This window comes from Egretta garzetta, unplaced genomic scaffold (genome assembly GCF_000687185.1).
Source record: "Egretta garzetta isolate BGI_Z169 unplaced genomic scaffold, ASM68718v1 scaffold273, whole genome shotgun sequence".
Taxonomy (NCBI): domain Eukaryota; kingdom Metazoa; phylum Chordata; class Aves; order Pelecaniformes; family Ardeidae; genus Egretta; species Egretta garzetta.
In genome coordinates, this window is record NW_009259236.1 from 850698 (window position 1) to 870101 (window position 19404).

Genomic DNA, 19404 nt, shown 5'->3' on the forward strand with positions numbered 1-19404 from the left:
AGCTCCAGAATTGCTCAGGCTTGCACATATTTTCAGACTACTTCAAAGATCTCTCAAGAAGTCTATTAAAAACAAAAAAAATCACACGGCACTAGAATCTGGATGAGGAAATGCAAAATGCCAATAATAAATACTTAAACACAAATATTTACTTCAATCAAAAAAGCAGGAGAGCACTGGGAAGCCCAGTTTGTGCAATGCAGGAATTGGGAACAGCCTCAGCACAGTCCCTGTGCTGCAGCAACTCAGTCGCTGCCCAGGACAGGGGTGGCTTGCTGGATCCTGCCCGCCAGTGGCAGCGAGGGTTCCCAGTCAGAGAACTGGAGCACTCAGTGCATCTGTGTCAGTGTCTCTGATCCATGTGCCTTTTGGTGTGCCGGGGGCGTCTTGAAAAGTGCTGCAAACCACTTGAACTCCGCTGCACATGGGGGTGTGGAGGAAGGACCAGGGATCTCAGAGAATCGCCCCGGAGAACTCCTGTTGCAGAACAGAAACACAGACATGGGATAAGGGCTTTAGGACCAAGGGATAAGTTCGTGCTCAGTCCATTACAACCCAACAAGCACCCACTTGGCCTTGGCCGACCAGCATTAGAGGCCATGGGGTGGAAGTCAGAACCCCTGAGCTCAGGTAAAGAGCACAATACTATGGGGGAAAAAACACTTAATGGAGAACTTCTCGCTATGGGCACAGGACCACCTCTAGGGAGCTGGAGGCTCACCCCCGCCTGGCCATTGCTTCCCTGCTGAAGACCACGGAAAGCACTGAAAGCAACAGGGGCTCACGCTCCAACAGAGACAGCTCCCTCCCATTAACAGGGAGCCAGAGCTCTCCACCCCCAGAGTCAAGGAGGGTTCGTTTCTTCTAGCAGGGCAGAGGGAAAAGAGGAACAGAACAGAGTGGAAGAAGACTACCAAAATTAGACCTTCTTGGGGTCCCCTCACGGTCACCTCGCTTAGTGAATGTGTAAAACAGGGCATAGCTGCTTGAGAGGAGCCCTTGTTCCCCTTGGCAGCCCAAACCTCTCCACTTTCCACGTGACAGAGGCCACCGACCAGCTGCCCAAGAGTTACAGCCACATCTCTGCTCAAGGGAGAAGGGGAGATGTGGGATCCGTCTGATGGGGCTGGGCAGGATGGACAGCATCTGCTGGGACTGCCGCCCACTGAGCCTTACGCCTCTCGCAGTGGGGTCCTTCCCAGCCGTGGCACTCGCACCGGTAGCTCCCAGGCCCAAGGATGCATACGCCCTGGTTCATGCACGGGTTGGGTTTGCACAGGTTCACGGGGCTTTTTGCTTCTGCAACAAACACAAGTAGAACAGAAGGCTCAGGGACATCTACAGAGTATTAATAGCTACAACTCACATCCATCAGGAATGCTGCAAAAATAACAGCAGCTATGTATCCCAGACATCAGAAAATGTCATCTAGGGCTAATGGGATGGGAAAACCACATTAACGTGGCAGAGGGTGCAAGCTCACAACGCTGTCTTGATACAGAGGACAAACTCCTCTGCATTTAACCTAAAGAAAAGGAATAAGAGCTTTGCTAAATGTTCTGATCTGGAAGCTAATATTCCTAGTAAAGCTTAAAGAGCAATGTCACATCAGGCTGAATGTCAAAGAAAAGCAACATGGAGCATCTTCAGAGCTGTGCACTGAACACACGAGCACCTCCAAACCCCCCGGATCCAGACACTATCAATGCAGAGCAAGACACATGCCCTGCTCCAAGCAGTTTACAACCCAAAACGCCACTGGAGTTCAAACCCCATTTTGCCATGGAGAGGACCTGAGTTTTCATCAGAGAGGAGCAAGGACAAGAAGTCAGCTGAGAATCAGGCATGGCATGAATGGAAAATAACACAAGAAAAAATTACGTTTTTTTTTTTCTAGGAGGTTTAAGAAAAAAGCCTGCAACCATGGCCCAAGTTCTTGTGAAGTATGTGACAGCTTTCCCAACCCTCTTAACACAGCAGAGCCCAGCTGTCAGCGGGGCTGGCAGCGTTTCATGCTGCCTTGCTGTGAATACGTTAGGTTAAGTAGCAGCATCCCAGAGAAATTTGCTTCCAGTCTGCTGGCAACCCCATCGCAGCGTTGGTAAGGGTATGAAATTCCTCTGCTGAACAACTACGTGGTGTAGAGTCTGGACCTCCTAGCCTTGCCTTTTGCTCTGTGGTAGTAAAAGGGGGAGAAGGAAAGAACATAAATTCTATCGCTATCCCTTAGGACGTGTCACTACAGCTTACCACACGTCGTACTCATACTCACACGTCAAGTTCGCACATCAACTCTCAACCTGCACCTAATATAGGCAAAATTATCTTTGGAATTCACTTTTTTGACAATCAAATCCTAGATCTGAGACATCTCAACCTTTGGTTCCTGTTGATTTTGTATGAAGCCAAGCTGGGTCCAACGACATTTTTGTTGTCATGAGATATCCCAGATGGGGTCCTGCCTGACAGTGTACCCCCAGGAACAGGCGCTTTCACTTTCATCGTAGGGTGGTACAGCTGCTGGAGGGACCTCTTGGACCTGCTTCTCATCTTCCAGGTGCTGGCGGCTCTCCAGAGAGCTTTTCCATGTGCTCTGCTCCACGTGCTATGCGTCAACCACTTCCCTCCACAGCTGCCCCACAGCATAACCTCGTGCTCCCTGTTTGGGGGAATCGTGCTATTCCGCCCAGACACCACTTCTCTGAACTCAAGCCTACAGCTAACACAGTATCATCTTAAATAAGCTTCTTGCACTTCACAGATTATACCCTTTGATGATCCCAAGAGTCTGTATTTCCATTAATCAGATTCATATATATTTAATGCTTGGGATCTTTTCTCCTAGAGCCTGGATCATTTTTTTCTGGTCTCTTTTTCAGCTAAGCCTCAGAATAAATACAATATTTCAGGTGTCCAGAGGCAGGGTCTGTTTTTCACATACTTTTATCATGAGTCATAAATTTTTTAAGGTCCTTTCACAGACAATGATTCTGTTATTGAGTCTTGGACTTGGAGTAAAGCACTGAATGAAGGGTTTATCTTTACATCGCCCTTGGTCCCAGCCTATCTGGTACAAACAGTGATTACCTGCACATGAAATGAAAGCAGCAATTCAGTCTCAGGAAATGATATGTTATTACCCTGACTCATTGAACGTTGCCGTCTCTTCCCCTTCATCTGCGGCGTTACAGTTAATTTCATGGTAGAGTAGATTGTTTTTATAACAACACAGCTGAAAATACCACTGCAATGGGAGCACATTGAAAAGCTCCAGGTAGAAACCATCTGCAGAGCCTGCCAGGAGACCAGCTCCTCACCCCAAAGAGACGATGCTGTAGTTCTTTGACTCTGAAGGAACAACAGGCATGCCCAGAGATGAAAAGGACCTTGGATTGTGCGGAAGCTCAACATGCTGCTTCTTTTGATCTTACAAACAGGTTAAAACATAACAAAAGCAAATAGCTAGATGTTAAACTATTTTGAAATAAGAAATAAGAGAAACAAGGCGTGGCATTTTAACTACAAGCACTTTTGCCACCACTAATGTCTGCAAACCAGGGCCACTGTCCTTTCTGAAAAGCCGATTTCCATCAAACGCAGGCACTCACACTCAGCACACAAGTGTTTCAAACTTGGTATCAGTCAGCTTTTTCCCAGCTGGGGACTGCCCTCAGTTTTGAAGAAAGTGCTCACTCTCCCTGCCTCCCCATGAGCTTTTACGTGAATATTTGAAAATTCTTCGCTCTTGAATGCTTTGGAGATAAGGATTTGGTCCTGCAAATAAAATTAATCACAAATTGTCTGAAGGCCTCAGTTTAACAGTTTACAGGCTTTGAAATGGACAGATTCTGAATTTAGGATTAAATCCTGTGCAACACAAACCAAATCTTGAGAGCCTACATGATAACTTCAGTAGCAGGATGCTAAGGAGGAACAGGAGTGATGAGGTCTCGGACCCACCACTTCGCAAACACCTGGGCACAAACCTGTGGAACAAGACAGCAGAGATCTCACTTGGGGACCGACGCTGTTGGCTGCAGAAACATGTCCCCTGAAGCCCCCCCTGTAACACTGCAGGGGGTACACTAATGCACAGCAAATTCTACAGGTTTAAAGTAACATGAGAAAATGAGAAAACTTATTTTTCTTTCAGGGAAGACAGAACCTAGACTTGACAGGGCTGGAAAGAGCCAGTCACTATAAGTCTCACCCACTGGACTGAATCTTAAGAAAGCTGGTTCCTGTTCCTATAGGAATGTTTTGGACAATCACCATGTATCTATGCCATAGTTACCCCATCTGCAAAATGCAGAAGATAGTATCAAGGTCACTCTGTAAAGTATCAGAAAACCTATGATGACAATGGCTACAGAAGGAAGTCCCCACTACGCCTGTTCTACAAAGTTTATCACCAGCTGGTGTCACCGGCATAAAGACCAAGGATGGGATGTTCTCACCTTCACAGATTCTTTCAATGATAAGGTCTTGGTAATACCGCAGGTCTTCATAGGAGGAGATGTGGGCCAGGTAGCTGGGAGAACCAGCAACCCTCAGCAGCATGTCCTTCTGTGCGTCCCCAATGACAATGACAAACACCAAGATGCCGTTGTCCCTCAGCTGCTGAGCTGGGGCAGCTGCATCCTCCACACCGCCTCCGTTTGTGAGCACCACCACTGCCTTATTGATGCCAGGTCTTGCTCCTTTCTGCACTGTCATCACGTCACCATAAATATGCAGCAAGGCGCTGCCAGCAGAAGCCGAGTCCCCCAGGAAAGGCACCTGGTCGATGGCTTGGAGAAGAGCTGAATTGCTTGTGTGGGTGTCCAAAGCGAACACAGTGTGAGCTTTGCTGCCATAGACCACAAGGGCAATTTGGGTGACATCCCGGTTGATGCTGAAGTGCAAAAAGCTGCTCCTGACAAAATCCCTCAGCCGCAGAAAATTCTCCAGGCCAACTCCAGATGAGGCATCCACTGCAAATGCCAAATCAAGAGACTGTGCGTGGCAGCCTGGATAAAAGAGTGCAAATATGATATTTTTCATAGTAACTATGTACTCCTTTCTGACCAAAAAAAAAAGCAGGGGTGGAAATGGTGGGCAAAATTCATCACTGGTGACCACTGACTGCAAAGGGTGATCTATGACACTTTCACACCAATAGATAGAGTGGGAGTGTCGATCTGCTGGAGGGGAGGAGGGCTCTGCAGAGGGAACTGGACAGGCTGGATTGTTGGGCCAAGGCCAACTGTATGAGGTTCAACAAGGCCAAGTGCCGGGTCCTGCACTTTGGTCACAACAACCCCATGCAGCGCTACAGGCTCGGGGAAGAGTGGCTGGAAAGCTGCAGGTGGCCAAGAAGGCCAATGGCATCCTGGCTTGTATCAGAAATAGCATGGCCAGCAGGAGCAGGGACGTGATCGTGCCCCTGTACTCTGCACTGCTGAGGCCGCACCTCGAATGCTGTGTTCATTTTTGGGCCCCTCACTACAGGAAAGACGTTGCATTGCTGGAATGTGTCCAGAGGAGAGCAACAAAGCAGGTGAGGGGTCTGGAGCACAAGGCTGATGGGGAGTGGCTGAGGGAACTGGGGTTCTGTCCATATCAGAGTCTTACCTTCAGGATTGTCCACACTGCAGATTCTTCTCTGCAGCTCTGGGATCCTGTTGAACAGGTCCTGGGGGTCTGAGTAGACAATTGTCTGCTTTGGATTGCCAGTCACCTTGGTCAGCTCTGCTCTCACTAAGCTGCTGCCTACACCAATCAAGAAGAGATCTCGGTCCCTTGCATATTTAGCGGCTTCTGCCACTCGATCTTGAGACTTGGAGTCAGTGAGCAAGACAACCACACGTGGAGGGTTATCCTGTACATCTGCAAAGACTGGAGTGCTCCTAAAACCGTGCTCTGCCACATACTGCAGGGCTCTGCCTGTCAGGGTTCCTCCTCCACTGAAATTCAAAGCATCAATGCTCTTCATGAGACTGAATGCATCCTTGTGTTGGCCCACTTCAATGGGTATCCTGACATCGTTATCGTACTGGGCCACCCCCACGTTCATTGGCGAGTCCTGGCCCATCACTGCTTGGAGGAACCTCTTGAGGAACGCTTTGTAGCGCAGGAACCCTTCCAGCGTGACCCCCACCGAGCTGTCCATCAGGAAAAGGAGATCCACGCTGCACTCGAGGCTCAGCTTTGGTGCTGAAAAGGGAGACAGCAATCTGTCATGTGCAGGGCACCAAGACTAGCGTGGCGGGCACCTCAGCTGGGGCCTGCTGGAAGCCCTGTGGTGTGGAGAAGGGACATTGCATCCAGTAACCTAAGTGGTTTTCCAGACATGGCATGAGCTGGAGGATGACTGTGCCAGGAGTGCGCTTTATGTTGGTTAAGATGCCACATAAGCCTTTAAGAGACAGGAAATATTTATGGGAGCAGGGATTTCCAGACTTTTGGATGGCAAACTTCAAATTAGAAATGACAGCTCTGCTCTTAGTACTCTGTGGAAAACACCCTGAGTTTCAGTATAGTGTGGAAAAAGGAAAGAGTTCGAGCACCAGACCCTCATCTGTAACACCTTGAGATGCTTTGAAGTGGGAGTCTTGATTCTGGAGGAAGTACAAAGCATTTTCTGAAGATCAGGACCTTCTTGGGTTTCTTACACTGAACCCCCCAAAATCAGGAGTCCCTCCTGGGCCCATGTGTGCCGGGAGGGGACCAACAGACATACTTAAGCGTCTCTCCCAGTTTCTCCGTTCTTCTACTCAGATGGCACCCACATTTACAAACAGCAGCAGCCACACCAGGGTGAGACTGTCCGTATTGGTGCTCTCCATCTCCACAAGGTTTCTGAGCAGCAAGACCCAGTCACTGGGCCTGACACAGTGATAGCCAGCATGAGAAAAAACTCGGCCTTTCTCCCAGAGAAAAGCCCAAAGGCTGCAGCCTAACCCCAGCTGTCCCTATGGCCATGCAACAGGCACCGGAAAGGCAGGACACAGCCAAGGAGGAAGGATGGAGAGCACAGGTTCACACCTACCGCAGTGGACGTCTCCTCCATACCCCATCGGGCAGAGGCAGTGGTATTTGTCCAGTCCCTCTGGGACACACGTGCCCCCATTCCGGCATGGCTGGGAGCCACAAGGGTCTAAACAGGACCAGGGAAGGGAAAGACAGGGAGTCAGCAGGGAGCCTGCCCCTTCCCATCCTATGCCAGCGTGAGCATCGCAAGCATCTGTCTTGCTGCAGTATTTGAACTAATGCAGGGCCACGTGCACCCTCCTCACTCACCTCCATGGCAATTTCATTTTGGGATGGCTCTCCAACAGGCAGCAGTGAAGAGTGCAAACCAAACTGTGGTCACTCACTTCACTTGCTTTGGAATGATGCCGATGAAGTTACGTTTGTGTATATACAGAATTGCTAAAGTTCACGCGGCCCTTCCAGATTCCCACTAGCCATGAGGGATCAGAGTCTGGCCTGCTGCTTAGACAATGTTGTACTGATAAAGAAAATAAAGCCGCTGTCATCTGAACCAGCAAAAGGATGGGGTGAAGGGCAGAACTCAGGGACCGTAGCTATTTCTAGGGTCACAAAAACAGGCTGGCAATGAGCAAGTGTCAGGTTCCCTGCCAAACTGGTGATGTTCATGGTACCGAGTGAATGAGGGGAGGCATCTCACTGCATGCTCCCCAAGCTGGAGGGCAGCGACTCCCCGCAGGCACTGGGAAGCAGCACAAGCCTCTGCCCCAGGAACAGGAGCACAGGAGGATTAACCCACTCCTCAAGTGGCAGGAGAAACGACAGGGAGATATTTAATCCAAAAGAACTCTGTTCATAGATACCCATGAGACAAAAAAATTGGACATAACATCAACTTCTTGCAAAGGATCACAATCTCTCACTTAGAACAAAAGTTTTAGACATGAGAGTAAAAACCCATCTTTTTATTCTTTAGTTATTACCTTTCCTGCTTTGTAAATAAAATTTTTTAAAAGGCCAAGTCCTACCTGGACACACAGTTCGGAAGCATCTGGATGGGTGTTTTATCAAGACTCTCTTCCATCTGAAACAGGAAGAATAAAACCTATCATGAATTTAAAGATTAACAACTTGATCTTCAAGGTTGACCTTACTGTTTTTTTAAATGGAACAAATTTTCCTTTGAAAACACTTTTGGGATGCTGTAAGCAAGCCACGAGCTGCTCTGGTTTCCCGTGTTGGATCCAAGGTACAAGCATCTGGAAACGCTTCCAGCCATTAGGATACATCTGAAATGTCCCCAGTACATCTATGTAGCAGGCCATGAAGGCACAGCCCAGATCTGGAGTGATTTTCAAACATTAATCTGACTGTCGGGTATTAAAACAAACAGATGAAGCACCTCTTCAAAGGAAAAATAATCCCCCCTACCAATTTCTGTACGACACCACTTCCACTCAGCTCTTTTTATCAGCAAGGAGAGCATGAAGCTGACGTTCCCTCCACAGCTCGTTTTTAAAGCATTTCTCCTGCTGTAATGACTGCAGTGACAATATTGTTTGAAGTACCTGATGTGCTTTATTGGTTTTGAGCTCCAGTCTCCTCTCTCTGGGCAAGAGGATATTTCCCTCATGTAGTTGACTGCCATCGACCTGACAGTGCCGCTCTTTGCCTGCATCCTGGTTGTGGCACCGCCATGCTGTGACTGGGGGGTATTTTCTGCTGGTGACTGGAGCCTCTCCATAGGGAAGTCCTTCCCAAGCCCCCCAGGACAGCCAAGCAAAGGAAAAGAGGCTTCTCTGACAGGGAGAAAGCTTGAGTAGACAAAACCAGAGCCAGTGCCAACACAGGGAGCCAAACCTAGAAACCCTCTGCAGCACAGAGTTGGTAGAGAGATGCAAACTTCAAAGCCTCTTGGTTCAAGAGGTAGGAAACTAATCCCAATTCCATTTATAGTATTTATGATGCTCTTGGGCTAATCATCTTCTGCTTCTTTGACTCAGCTCCTCCTCTTACCCTTTGCTTCTCAGATCAGCCCATGGTCAGATTATGGAGAGCCTCTTCCTAGGCCTAGAGACCATGTCTACATCAGTCTTCTGAGGGATCATCAGCCCAGTAAAGAGTCAAGGTCAGTAACTCTCATCTTCTCTCAGCCCCACTCACTTTTAGAGACGTGGGCGTCCAACTCACCTGTAGAAAGGGCACAGCGATGCACGCACTGCATTTGGCTGCTTCGAGCCTTTCCAACACACGTAGTTTCCAGCCAGCTCTTTCACAGTCTCCAGGGTCCGGCGTTCACACGGGTGGGATTCAACTTTGCAGCCTGTAGCAAAGAACAAACGCAAACTAGGATCAATTGCCTGAAAATGCAAAGTCTGTATGGCGGGGGAGCACCATTTTGAAATGGATTAGTCTTCCTCATCTACCTGCCAACTGCAGACCAGGCAGTGCTTCAACGAGCCTCCATGAGACCCCAGAAGAGAAACTTTCTGTCAATAAGCTCACCGGCCTACCCCACTTTCTGGAGTGCTCACTATTCAGCCTCCTTTGCTTTACTATAAAACTCGCACTGCTGAGTTCAGGATTCAACGACAACTTTTCAGGCCCTCTGGTGCCTTCATCATCCATGTATTTGATTTTCCTCTGGATGACTCTAGTTCTATCTCTTGTGAGCCCCTGGTGGCCTCCCCTTAACACACAGCCAAGTCCATTAGAAGATTGAACACAACTGTGTTTATCCCTCCATCCCCCACGACATGAGCAAGGACCGATATTCCCATTTTCAGAGGTGAACCGAGACACAGAAAAATTTAGGATCCTGCAGCTTGCAAGTATTTGGAGAGCAAGCTGGCAAGCATGCCATCCAGTTCGGGCACCAGAAGCAGGTTACCTCCAAGCACAACACCTGCTAATTGCCCTGCAGGCTTTCTGATGCTGCCTCATCTTTCTCACGCAGTGATGTGGTCCAAGCTCAAAGCATAGGCCTGAAGGAGAAGCCAGGGCAGGGGTTACCTGGAGCAGTGGCAGTGCAGACAGAGCCGGTGAGGGTGCTGTACAGGCCGTTGGCAGCATCATCGGCATCGCCAGCAAAGAGCACGTGCTGCTCGGTGGGCTCACTAGCCAGCATGTGCAGCTCCTCCCACCTGCCGAGCAAGGTGGGGTTCAACCACTTGTGTAACAAGACCCTTAGTCACCCCCAAAGAATTGACTATCAAAACAAACCCTATGCAGCAAATAGCTGATGCAGAACTATGACACCCTTCAAACAGTTTTCAAGATCCTGGTGTGTTTAGTCTCAGGCAGTAGTGTAACTCTACTCAGTGGAAGAGCTTCCTTCACCAACAGTGGTCCTCCTTCTACATCAGCCACCATATCAGTGTTTCCTACATGCCTCTGTTACCCCACAAATTGCCCTCTTCTCTTTCCAGAACTCCTATCTAGCACAAGACCACCCCTCAGTCGCTAGGACTTGCCAATTTGGCTACCTGGGCCTCCATTTCCAACTCTGTAGAAAGTTTCCTACCTTGGAAACCTGATTCCCACTGCAAAAACTGTGATGTGCCTCTCCTTCAGCTGCATTGCAGGCATTGCAGTGCTGCCCTGGGACTTCCCATCTGAAATGATGATCAGGACTTCAGGGACACTAGAGTTTCTGCCCCCAGGGAATCCCTTGCGGAGAATGTACTTCAGAGCCCGACCTGCCTCTGTGCTCCCACCTCTAGAAAGAAGGGAGATAAAATAAAAAACAAAAAAAACCAAAAACCAAAAAAAAAACCAGAAATCAAACCTCTTTTCCTGATACCGACTTTACCACTTGATTTCCAAATTTCCATCCTCTGGTAGTGGGAAACTTAGCATATTTCTGCCTGTTGCCACAGAACATGTCCACAGAGATGTCTAATCCTGCCATTCTTGCCATCTTCCTACCCATAGGTCCCATCTACCCACTCTTACCTCCCTCCTCTTCAACCCAGAGTAGTCTCCAGAAGACTTTTAACACACAGAAGAGCATTTCTGCAATGAGAAGAGGAACCAGAGCTCTCTGATATTTGAGTTTTACTTCCAGCTTCGACAAACATCTCAGCTGCTTCTGGTTTTCCATCTGAAAATTGCAGTCACTTCTATAAAAGTTGCATGGAAAAGTTGTCCTACAACAACCTCTTGCATTCCACTCAGAAACACAGTACAAATGGACAAAATGCATGAAGACCAATGTCTCAAAGCGCTTCCCTTTCTCTTGACACATAAATGTGCTAAAATTCTTGCCACATATCAACCCTTTCCCTCCATGGGACCTTCTGCTGTTCTTGGACCAAGACCTAAGGCAGGGAGCTACGCGTCCCAGCTTGTAACTGAGTCTGCAGTCCAGCAGCGTGCAGAGAGTCCCTGCCTTTTTCTCCCTGGCTGATCTGCAGGCTAATTTGATTTTCTACAAAAAGTCATTTGTCCATCCCGTAGTAAAGCTCCTGAAAATACAAGTGCTGAAAGCTTCTCAGTGCATCCCTGGAAACGCAGAAGGACTGAACACAAGGCATACTTTTTTCAGGGCTTCACCAGTACCTTTTACACTAGGAAAGCAAACATTAACAACAGCCACCTGATGCTCCAGTTGTCTAAACCCATGCTAAACTCGATTAAAAGCAATACCCCCATCCACTAGGTTGCTTGCCAGCAGTGCTGGTATGACAGGGAAGGCGTACCAGGCACTGACATTCACACAAGCTGCTCCCCTCACTTCTCATTTTGGAGACGGGAGCCGGCTACCTCAGTATTTTGACAGCCCTTGACTTCTGCCCTGAAGAAAGAAATGTTTCTGAGGCAGAAAGCGATTAGTTCAATACTCAGCAATTCTCCCAGTAGCAAAGTGTTAAACCCACACATGGACTTGGATGCCAAAAGGGGCACATTCCAATGGTGACATAAATCAGCAGGTAAAATGGGCTGCTGCTAAGCGTTAGGGAATGGCAGACATCAAGCCTTGCAGCTGTGCAATAACTCCCAAGGAAAAGCAAACTTGAATGCAATTTTAGTAGAAAATAAGCTACAGCTTGCTGGAGAACAGCTTCAGTCAAGGATGCTTTAGAAATCCTGAGACTCATTTCTTGCGAGATAAGCTGCCTGCTGGATGCCTCCTTCACCTAAGAGCCTGAGCGCCCTGCTGAGCCCGTAGATAGCGGAGCTGTCTGTCCGAGAGGTACGCTGCACATCAGCACAAAGCCCGGGGAGGGAAAAGAGAGGTCCCCCTGGCACCCAAGGGAAGAGCTGCTCGCAGCCAGCCCGCAGGGTTACAGCCACTGTCTGCACAGCACCAGGGTCACTTCGGTTACGGCAGACTGGATGCAAACTGGGAAGGAGCCCCTCGTTGCAGAGGGTGCTGAAAATAAAGCAGAAGGGAATAAAAAAAGGGGAGCATTATACAGAGGTCCAGGAGGGGAAGGACAAGGTATGGTTGTTTTTACGAGCTACACATTTACCCTAGTCGTTATTTCTTGCTAGTGAGCTCTGTGGTGCAGGAACCGTCCTCCTCCGCTTTCAAGACTTGACTTTAAATGACTTAGAGATGCCCACCCAAGACTGGGCTCCATGTTCTATGTACCATGAAATATCATCAAGATTACGTCTAAAATGATCATCTCTGTCAGGCTGACATTGTGAGCCAAACACTGAAGTTTTATTTAAGTAAAAGCCATGGGTAACATAACAGAGACCTTGGAGAGGAGGTGGTCTCACCTCTGCCTTGCAGGGTGAGGTTTGGTGGACTGTGCAGCTGGATGCCAAGGTGGCAGGGTGAAATCCCTATCTACTTCCAACTCTCAGAGACTTAGGTGACCCAGGCACCCCAGCCCCTGCTGCCAGCAACAAACTCAAGCTTCACATCAACCACCTACATTCCCCACCCAGTCCTCACCAGGCTGAGACCTTGCTATGACACACTGGGCAAAAGCCTTTCATCCCCTGTAAAATCTGAGGGCCATCTGCACTGCAAGTCCTTCAGCTACTGTCACCAGCTTTGATCCCTGCTTACAACACGTTATCTCTTTTTGTTGTTGCAGGACTAAACATTTGCTTATCTCAAAGGGGTAAATCCCACACGGACATGAGTCTTCCTCTTCTTTTCTTGGTAGTTCTCCATCTGCACAAGGCAAGAGGTGTGCAATGTGCCGTCCGTGACTGGGACATTTGATACCAGAGAGAGCCCAGCCCATGGGGAACACGCTCCAGACCTGTTGATAATTAAGCCACTAGATCAGAGGAGGTATTTCTAGTTGTCTTCTAATTCTGTCCCAGAAGCTGTGCTATAAATCGCTTCCTATGATTGCCTTTTAGGGCTGCTTTTATTGCCATGCAGAGCAACCAAGGGGAACCAAACCACAAGAGGTACTCCTTTCTTGGAGGCATCATGTTCTCCTTGACACAAACACACCCCATTTGCTTTCTGAACATCCTTCCTGTGCTTTAACGCCCGATTTGCTTGTTCTAGAAAAGCATTTGATCATGCCCAAGTTCATTCTTTTCTGTTGACTCTCTGATTTTCACAGGAATTCTTTAATTCAGTACCAGCCAGGCCCTTTCAACTTTGAACCTCTTTCTTTAGGTACTTCCTCCTCTGCACTCCACCATTTCAAAGTGCACCCAATGACTGCACGTTCATAGCATGTCCAGATCTGCCTTTTCCTGACCAGATGTCAGCAGCTGGCAGATGCTTCAGTGAAAAGCACTGTGCATGGGGAAAATACATTGTGCATAGCTGGGTTGATGACTACATCTTGATGAACTTGGTAAGCTGTGTCCATATGAGCCCTGAGGATTAGAAAAGGTTAATAGAGAGTCTCTGCACCAAAGCTCATTGAATTTGGTTTCTTACTGATTTGCATTTGGAGGTTCCCTGGGGTTTGGCACAGTGGATACGTGTTTAAGGCATTACTCCAATAAGGATTTTCTGAAGCTGAAGGAGATGTGGACTTCAGCTGCTGCCTTCCCTCAAAACCAGCACTATGAAGGTTCCTCTCTGTAACCAGCCATGGACTTGTATGAAAGAAATTGATAAGAAATTTAGCTTTGAAGATCACCACCAAATTTGGCTGAAATTGGCCAATGAACTCAAAAGCTATTTGGAGGAGATTCACAGATGGAGACTGGCAGTCTCCAAATAAATCACAAAAGCTTCACTTGAGTCTGGTGCTGCCTCCTTCCAAGCGCACTCAGCTCCACGCCTGGAGCACTGGGCTGAAGTCAGAAAACACCTCGCTGGCCAAAGGCTCATCACAAACCCATCAAGAAGCCTCTGAACTAAGACATCAAACACCTCATTTTTTCAGAAGCCAACTGGAATCCATCCGTAACTATTTCATCTACTTTGAAATGTCAGCTTTCCATTTAAACTAGATGAAACAACCAAGCACAAGGTCATTATTTCTGTTCGATCTGTCAGCATCCATGTGTTGTCATCAAGGAATTTCAGTGCCAGACACCAAATACTGCTTCGCTTTCTCTGCTCTCACAGACTATTAAGCAACAGCCAAAAAGGAGGAGTGCATCATCTTCTTTTCTGGTAAGTTTTTCCCGTAACATTACACGAGAGGTTTGCTTGATTTAATAAACTTACCAAAAGCAATACAGCAAAACCCAGACAATTGATCTCACTTGAAAAAGTCAAAAGCAATCACATTTGCTTGCAATATGTACGTCATGCGGAGCGCAGTAGGCATCCATGAGAAATGCTGAGCTAACCTTTAGCCCTAATGCAGATCAACTAAAGAAAGAGTAGACACCCACAGGCCATACCAGTACCTCATCTATCACCAAAACAAGGGCTATTTTGGGGTGGCTGTCAGGTCCTTTGTATATCCAAATGTATTTCTTGGAGATGAAAAGTTTGGATTTTGAGACACTCTACAGAGAATGTTTCTTTGGGCTTCTGGCTCCATTTCCTGAGGTCATGGGAAGATATCCAAGTCTTAACATTCAGGAAGAAAAAAGATTTCCATCTGAAAACCTGATCCTCTTGAATTCAGCAGACACACATGTGTGGATATCTAGGGACCAGCAATTCGTCACTACCTCGTAGGACGAAGGAAATTGCAACCACCAAAAAATGAAGATGCACGCTGTCCCACCTCGGCTCAGGCTTGCGGGAACACCACACTTGCTTTTCCCTGGAAGGACGCAACCCCCGCCTGGCACAAATGGCCAGGAGGGTCATGGGAAACTCTCCCCTGTTTAATAGTTTAGAGTGGACACTGAAAACTTTCTCCCCTATCAACTTTCACTGACGAAGACAGACCAGGCTGCATGTTTTTAGCAGACTGTGGATTCTGGACCACAGTCAGTGTTGATCCATTCCCCTCCCCGGGGGCATCACATTGGTGTATGCACAGCAGAGGCGGAGGTGTCTGGATCTCAAAAAACTCTCAGACCAGAGAGATCATTCATAGCCCAGAAAAAAATAAGAGCTGTAAAATAAGCTGACCTGAACACAATCCTCTTGATTCTCTCTTTCACTTCTTGCTTGGTTAGATACAAATCCAGTGGGAATTCAAGGTGGGGAGTTGAGCTAAACTGCATCATTCCCACACGGACCTAAAAGAAAAGGTTAAAGATTACGAAAGGCGCCCGTGAGAGTTTTACGCTTTTGATCAATTTACAGCTTTGGGAGCACTAAATTGTGTCGAGACAAACACTGTTTTGTATGTTGAGCCACTGGCAAGCTAAAGAAACTTCAAAAAAAAAGAGAAAAAGAGCACAAACCATGGCATTACCTATACAGACTATAAACAAGGCAAAAAAGTTCATCTGCAAACAACGGGAGCCTCTGCTGCAGTTAGAGGCAGCTCAAGATTTGTACTTACCTATGCAGAGCAGCTAGTAGCCCCAAGGATGGTAAGTTTATAAATAATATCTTTTACACCAAGCCATTTACACACCATGCAGGTAATCTTTCCATTAGTAAAAGCAGCTCCCTCTGGCACTGAGCACAGTAGGCAACACAAACCAATTATTTTTACATTGCCTTCTCTAAAACCATTTCCTATAGTTGCAAATGCCTGAAAATGCAAACAGACTAAATTGTCTGTGTTGGGCAATGCATCCAGAATTATTTCACTGAAGCCTTACAAGAATTTTTGTGGAATGTGACAACTTTGAAGGTGAAAAGGCTACTGATCTTCAGTCCAGTCTACGTAAGGATTAAGAGAAAGACTAGGGGAAGGATGATGTTTAAAAAAACCCAACCCACCAAATCTGCAAATATTAAATGTTCCAATTGTTTTGCCTAAGCCTATAATGCAGTTGGCTCCAAGACACAAGTCTCTACTTTCAGTCAATTCAGTATGAGCCACGGAAGGACATGCCCATCTAACCTGGGCCACCCAGCATCTCTCAAAGCCTCGCACACGCACTGCGAGTTCTTACCATCATTGCCCAGGCTGCGGAAAGCTTCCTGTGCTGCGTGGCTGTAAGCTGAGATCTGAAGGGTGAAAGATTTCTTAGATGAGAAAATGATGGAGGGGAATGGTGATTTCAGCTTCCAAAGACCCTGCAACAGGGGCAGAGCAGCAGCTTTTGATTTTAGGACCTGGAGCAGTGGTGGTAGTTGGTCTGGAGGAGGTTCTTAGGTACAAGTCTGAGCATCCCTGTCATGGGAACTGGGGGCAAACACAAGACCTGCCCCTTCTCCTCTGCTCCCAGATCTCTCTGGAGAAGCAGACATGAACCAGGGGTCCTCAAAGCTGCAGCAGACGCAGGCCCACGCTCTGCCCTGCCTCAGGTTCCTCTTCCTGCTACAAAGACCTCATGTCCCTGCCACATCCTTCCCAAAGACCTGACATTTATTTGGAAATTCTCTGTCAGGGAATGCACTACAGCAACCATCCCAGCCCGCTCCAAGGCCCCTGGCTAGGAGCAGTGTGACGTGGGACTGGATGCACAGCTGGAACTGCAGCTGGGTCTGGCTTCAAATCCCTGCAGACAAACCCCGTGCTGTGTCATTCAGGCCCAGCGGTGCCTTGAGGATGGCTCCAGGGAGCAGGTAGCACCTGAGGGAGACCAGACTGTCGCAGAGCAGCTCCCATTGCTACTTTCAGCACCCAGAATTAGACTTTGGTTTGAGCCAAGGTCTGGAATAGGGATGGACAGGAAAGAACTTGGCACAGCCACACCAGTCTGTTTATTTTAGCATGGTTTATACTGGGTATCTGCAAATACCGGCTGCTCGGACTCTGGCTGGCAGTCGCAGCTGGCCAGTCCTCTGCTCTTCTCTGGTGAGCACCAGCACTGAAGTGTGCTGCACCGCTAGCAGGTGGGGACTGCAATGACATCTTGGAGACCTATGGCAGTGTACCCATCCCCAAATACCTTGGTATGCAGCTGGTGCCTGGCAATGAACTTCCTCCCTTTGGTACTTTTGACTTACTTTGGAATAGAGACCTTCTAGGAGAAGCAAGGCAGGCAGACTGTTACATCTGCACAGAAAGGCAACTGACTTCCCCGAGACTAATTCTGCAATTTTCCAGGGAAAAACAACAAAAAGATCCAACCATTTTAAACTGTGAGTATCCAAACCAAAATAAAAAGCAGTAAAAAAACCCAAATCGTAATCTTTAACTTGAAAGATTATAGAATATTCTATTCCACACATATTCTATTCTACAGATATTCTATTCTATAGTTTTTTCTCAAGACCAAATGGAACAGTTTAAAATCTGTGAAGGATCAAGCAGTTTCCTCCAACCCCACTGCTTCTCAAAATTCCAGTGCATCTTCCTGAATAAGTACTCTGGCCCCATGGTAGCTGCTAGGTTGAATTTTGCAATTTCACTCAGCACGTTATCACTGGCCTTTCCACACATTGCCAGCCTGCTGCTTGAAACCAAAATGAGACATTCCTGACACTCACCCTGTCTGGATGGATGTCCAAGGCATCACAGAGCTTGCTTGCAAAGAGCTTAGACCTTTCAAAGCTTCCTTTGCCAATGCTGTAGGAGCCATCCAAGAGGAAAAGGACATCTAATGGAGCCGAGCACTGCATCACTAGGAGAAAAAGACATACACTGTGGAACCACACTTTATTAGTCTCGCTCTCTGGAAGCGGACAGGCAACAGCAGAAAGCCCAGACAAGTGGACTTGCCAAGGACGGACTGGAGCAGCCCGGTGTTCACAACCCAAAGCCCACGTGCACTCCTGCTCTGGCCCGCAGCGTCGCCAGTTCAACCCTCGCAGTCTGCAAGAGTTTCACCTCAGATTTCAGGTCCCCAGCCTGGCTTTAGCAGCACGGTGGAAGCACGAGAGCAACAGCTCCAACGAGCGGATGCAGCGATGCCATTAACCGCAGCGAGCGCCGCTCTCCCGGGGGGGTGAGCAGCGGGGAGGGGCAGCCGTGCCCAGCAGCACCAGCAGCCTCTCCCAGCCCAAGGCACGGGCACAAATCCAGAAGGCGTTTGTAACGTGTATGGAGTCCCACAGAGCCAGATGCGTTTCATCTGCAGCACGTTTTTCAAAACAGCTCCGAGGCCCCGACAGAAACATGTTTCACAAAAACCTGTCTTTTATCCCACCTTCACGTGGGCACCCCTGCCTGCACGACCACAACTGCTCCCAAGTACGAGTTCCTGAGGTGCCTATGCTGCAGTGGAAGCCCATTTCGCTGACAAAAATAAAGCAGTCTGCAGACTCTGAAGAGACCTTTTCAAAGCATTTATACAGAAATTTTGAAGTCACCTCTGCAGCATTTACCAGAACCAACTTCCAGGGAAACTGAGTCCAGAAGCTCAATACAGGGAGCAAGCACACCAACCTTTTAAGTGTCCTTTTGGCCCATTCCCTTCCTCTATCCCCATTATCTTCACCTTTTTATTATCACTACTTTTTTCCACCTCATTCTGAGCAATCTGATCTAGTTAGCAGTGTCCCTGCTCACTGCAGGGGGGTTGGACTAGATGACCACTAGTGGTCCCTTCCAACCCTAAACATTCTATGATTCTATGATTCTATGAAATCCAGAAGGCGTTTGTAACGTGTATGGAGTCCCACAGAGCCAGATGCGTTTCATCTGCAGCACGTTTTTCAAAACAGCTCCGAGGCCCCGACAGAAACATGTTTCACAAAAACCTGTCTTTTATCCCACCTTCACGTGGGCACCCCTGCCTGCACGACCACAACTGCTCCCAAGTACGAGTTCCTGAGGTGCCTATGCTGCAGTGGAAGCCCATTTCGCTGACAAAAATAAAGCAGTCTGCAGACTCTGAAGAGACCTTTTCAAAGCATTTATACAGAAATTTTGAAGTCACCTCTGCAGCATTTACCAGAACCAACTTCCAGGGAAACTGAGTCCAGAAGCTCAATACAGGGAGCAAGCACACCAACCTTTTAAGTGTCCTTTTGGCCCATTCCCTTCCTCTATCCCCATTATCTTCACCTTTTTATTATCACTACTT

General features: G+C 47.9%; 1 protein-coding gene across 2 annotated transcripts in view; it reads right to left on the reverse strand.

The window, feature by feature from the left end:
* Positions 1–343: 343 nt before the first annotated feature.
* VWA2 (von Willebrand factor A domain containing 2) overlaps positions 344–19404 on the reverse strand; it is a 21537-nt gene continuing 2476 nt past the window's right edge. The window contains exons 3-13 of one of the 2 annotated variants that reach the window (XM_035891496.1): positions 17867–18000; positions 15443–15552; positions 10496–10690; positions 9985–10115; positions 9163–9295; positions 8001–8056; positions 7031–7138; positions 5614–6195; positions 4458–5009; positions 1180–1299; positions 344–486 (exon numbers count right to left, since the gene is read on the reverse strand). In XM_035891496.1, coding sequence (XP_035747389.1) covers positions 344–486; positions 1180–1299; positions 4458–5009; positions 5614–6195; positions 7031–7138; positions 8001–8056; positions 9163–9295; positions 9985–10115; positions 10496–10690; positions 15443–15552; positions 17867–18000 — 2264 coding nt within the window. Of the gene's footprint in view, positions 487–1176; positions 1300–4457; positions 5010–5613; positions 6196–7030; positions 7139–8000; positions 8057–9162; positions 9296–9984; positions 10116–10495; positions 10691–15442; positions 15553–17866; positions 18001–19404 lie in introns of both variants that reach the window. The other variant, XM_009635901.2, reaches the window with a different exon arrangement.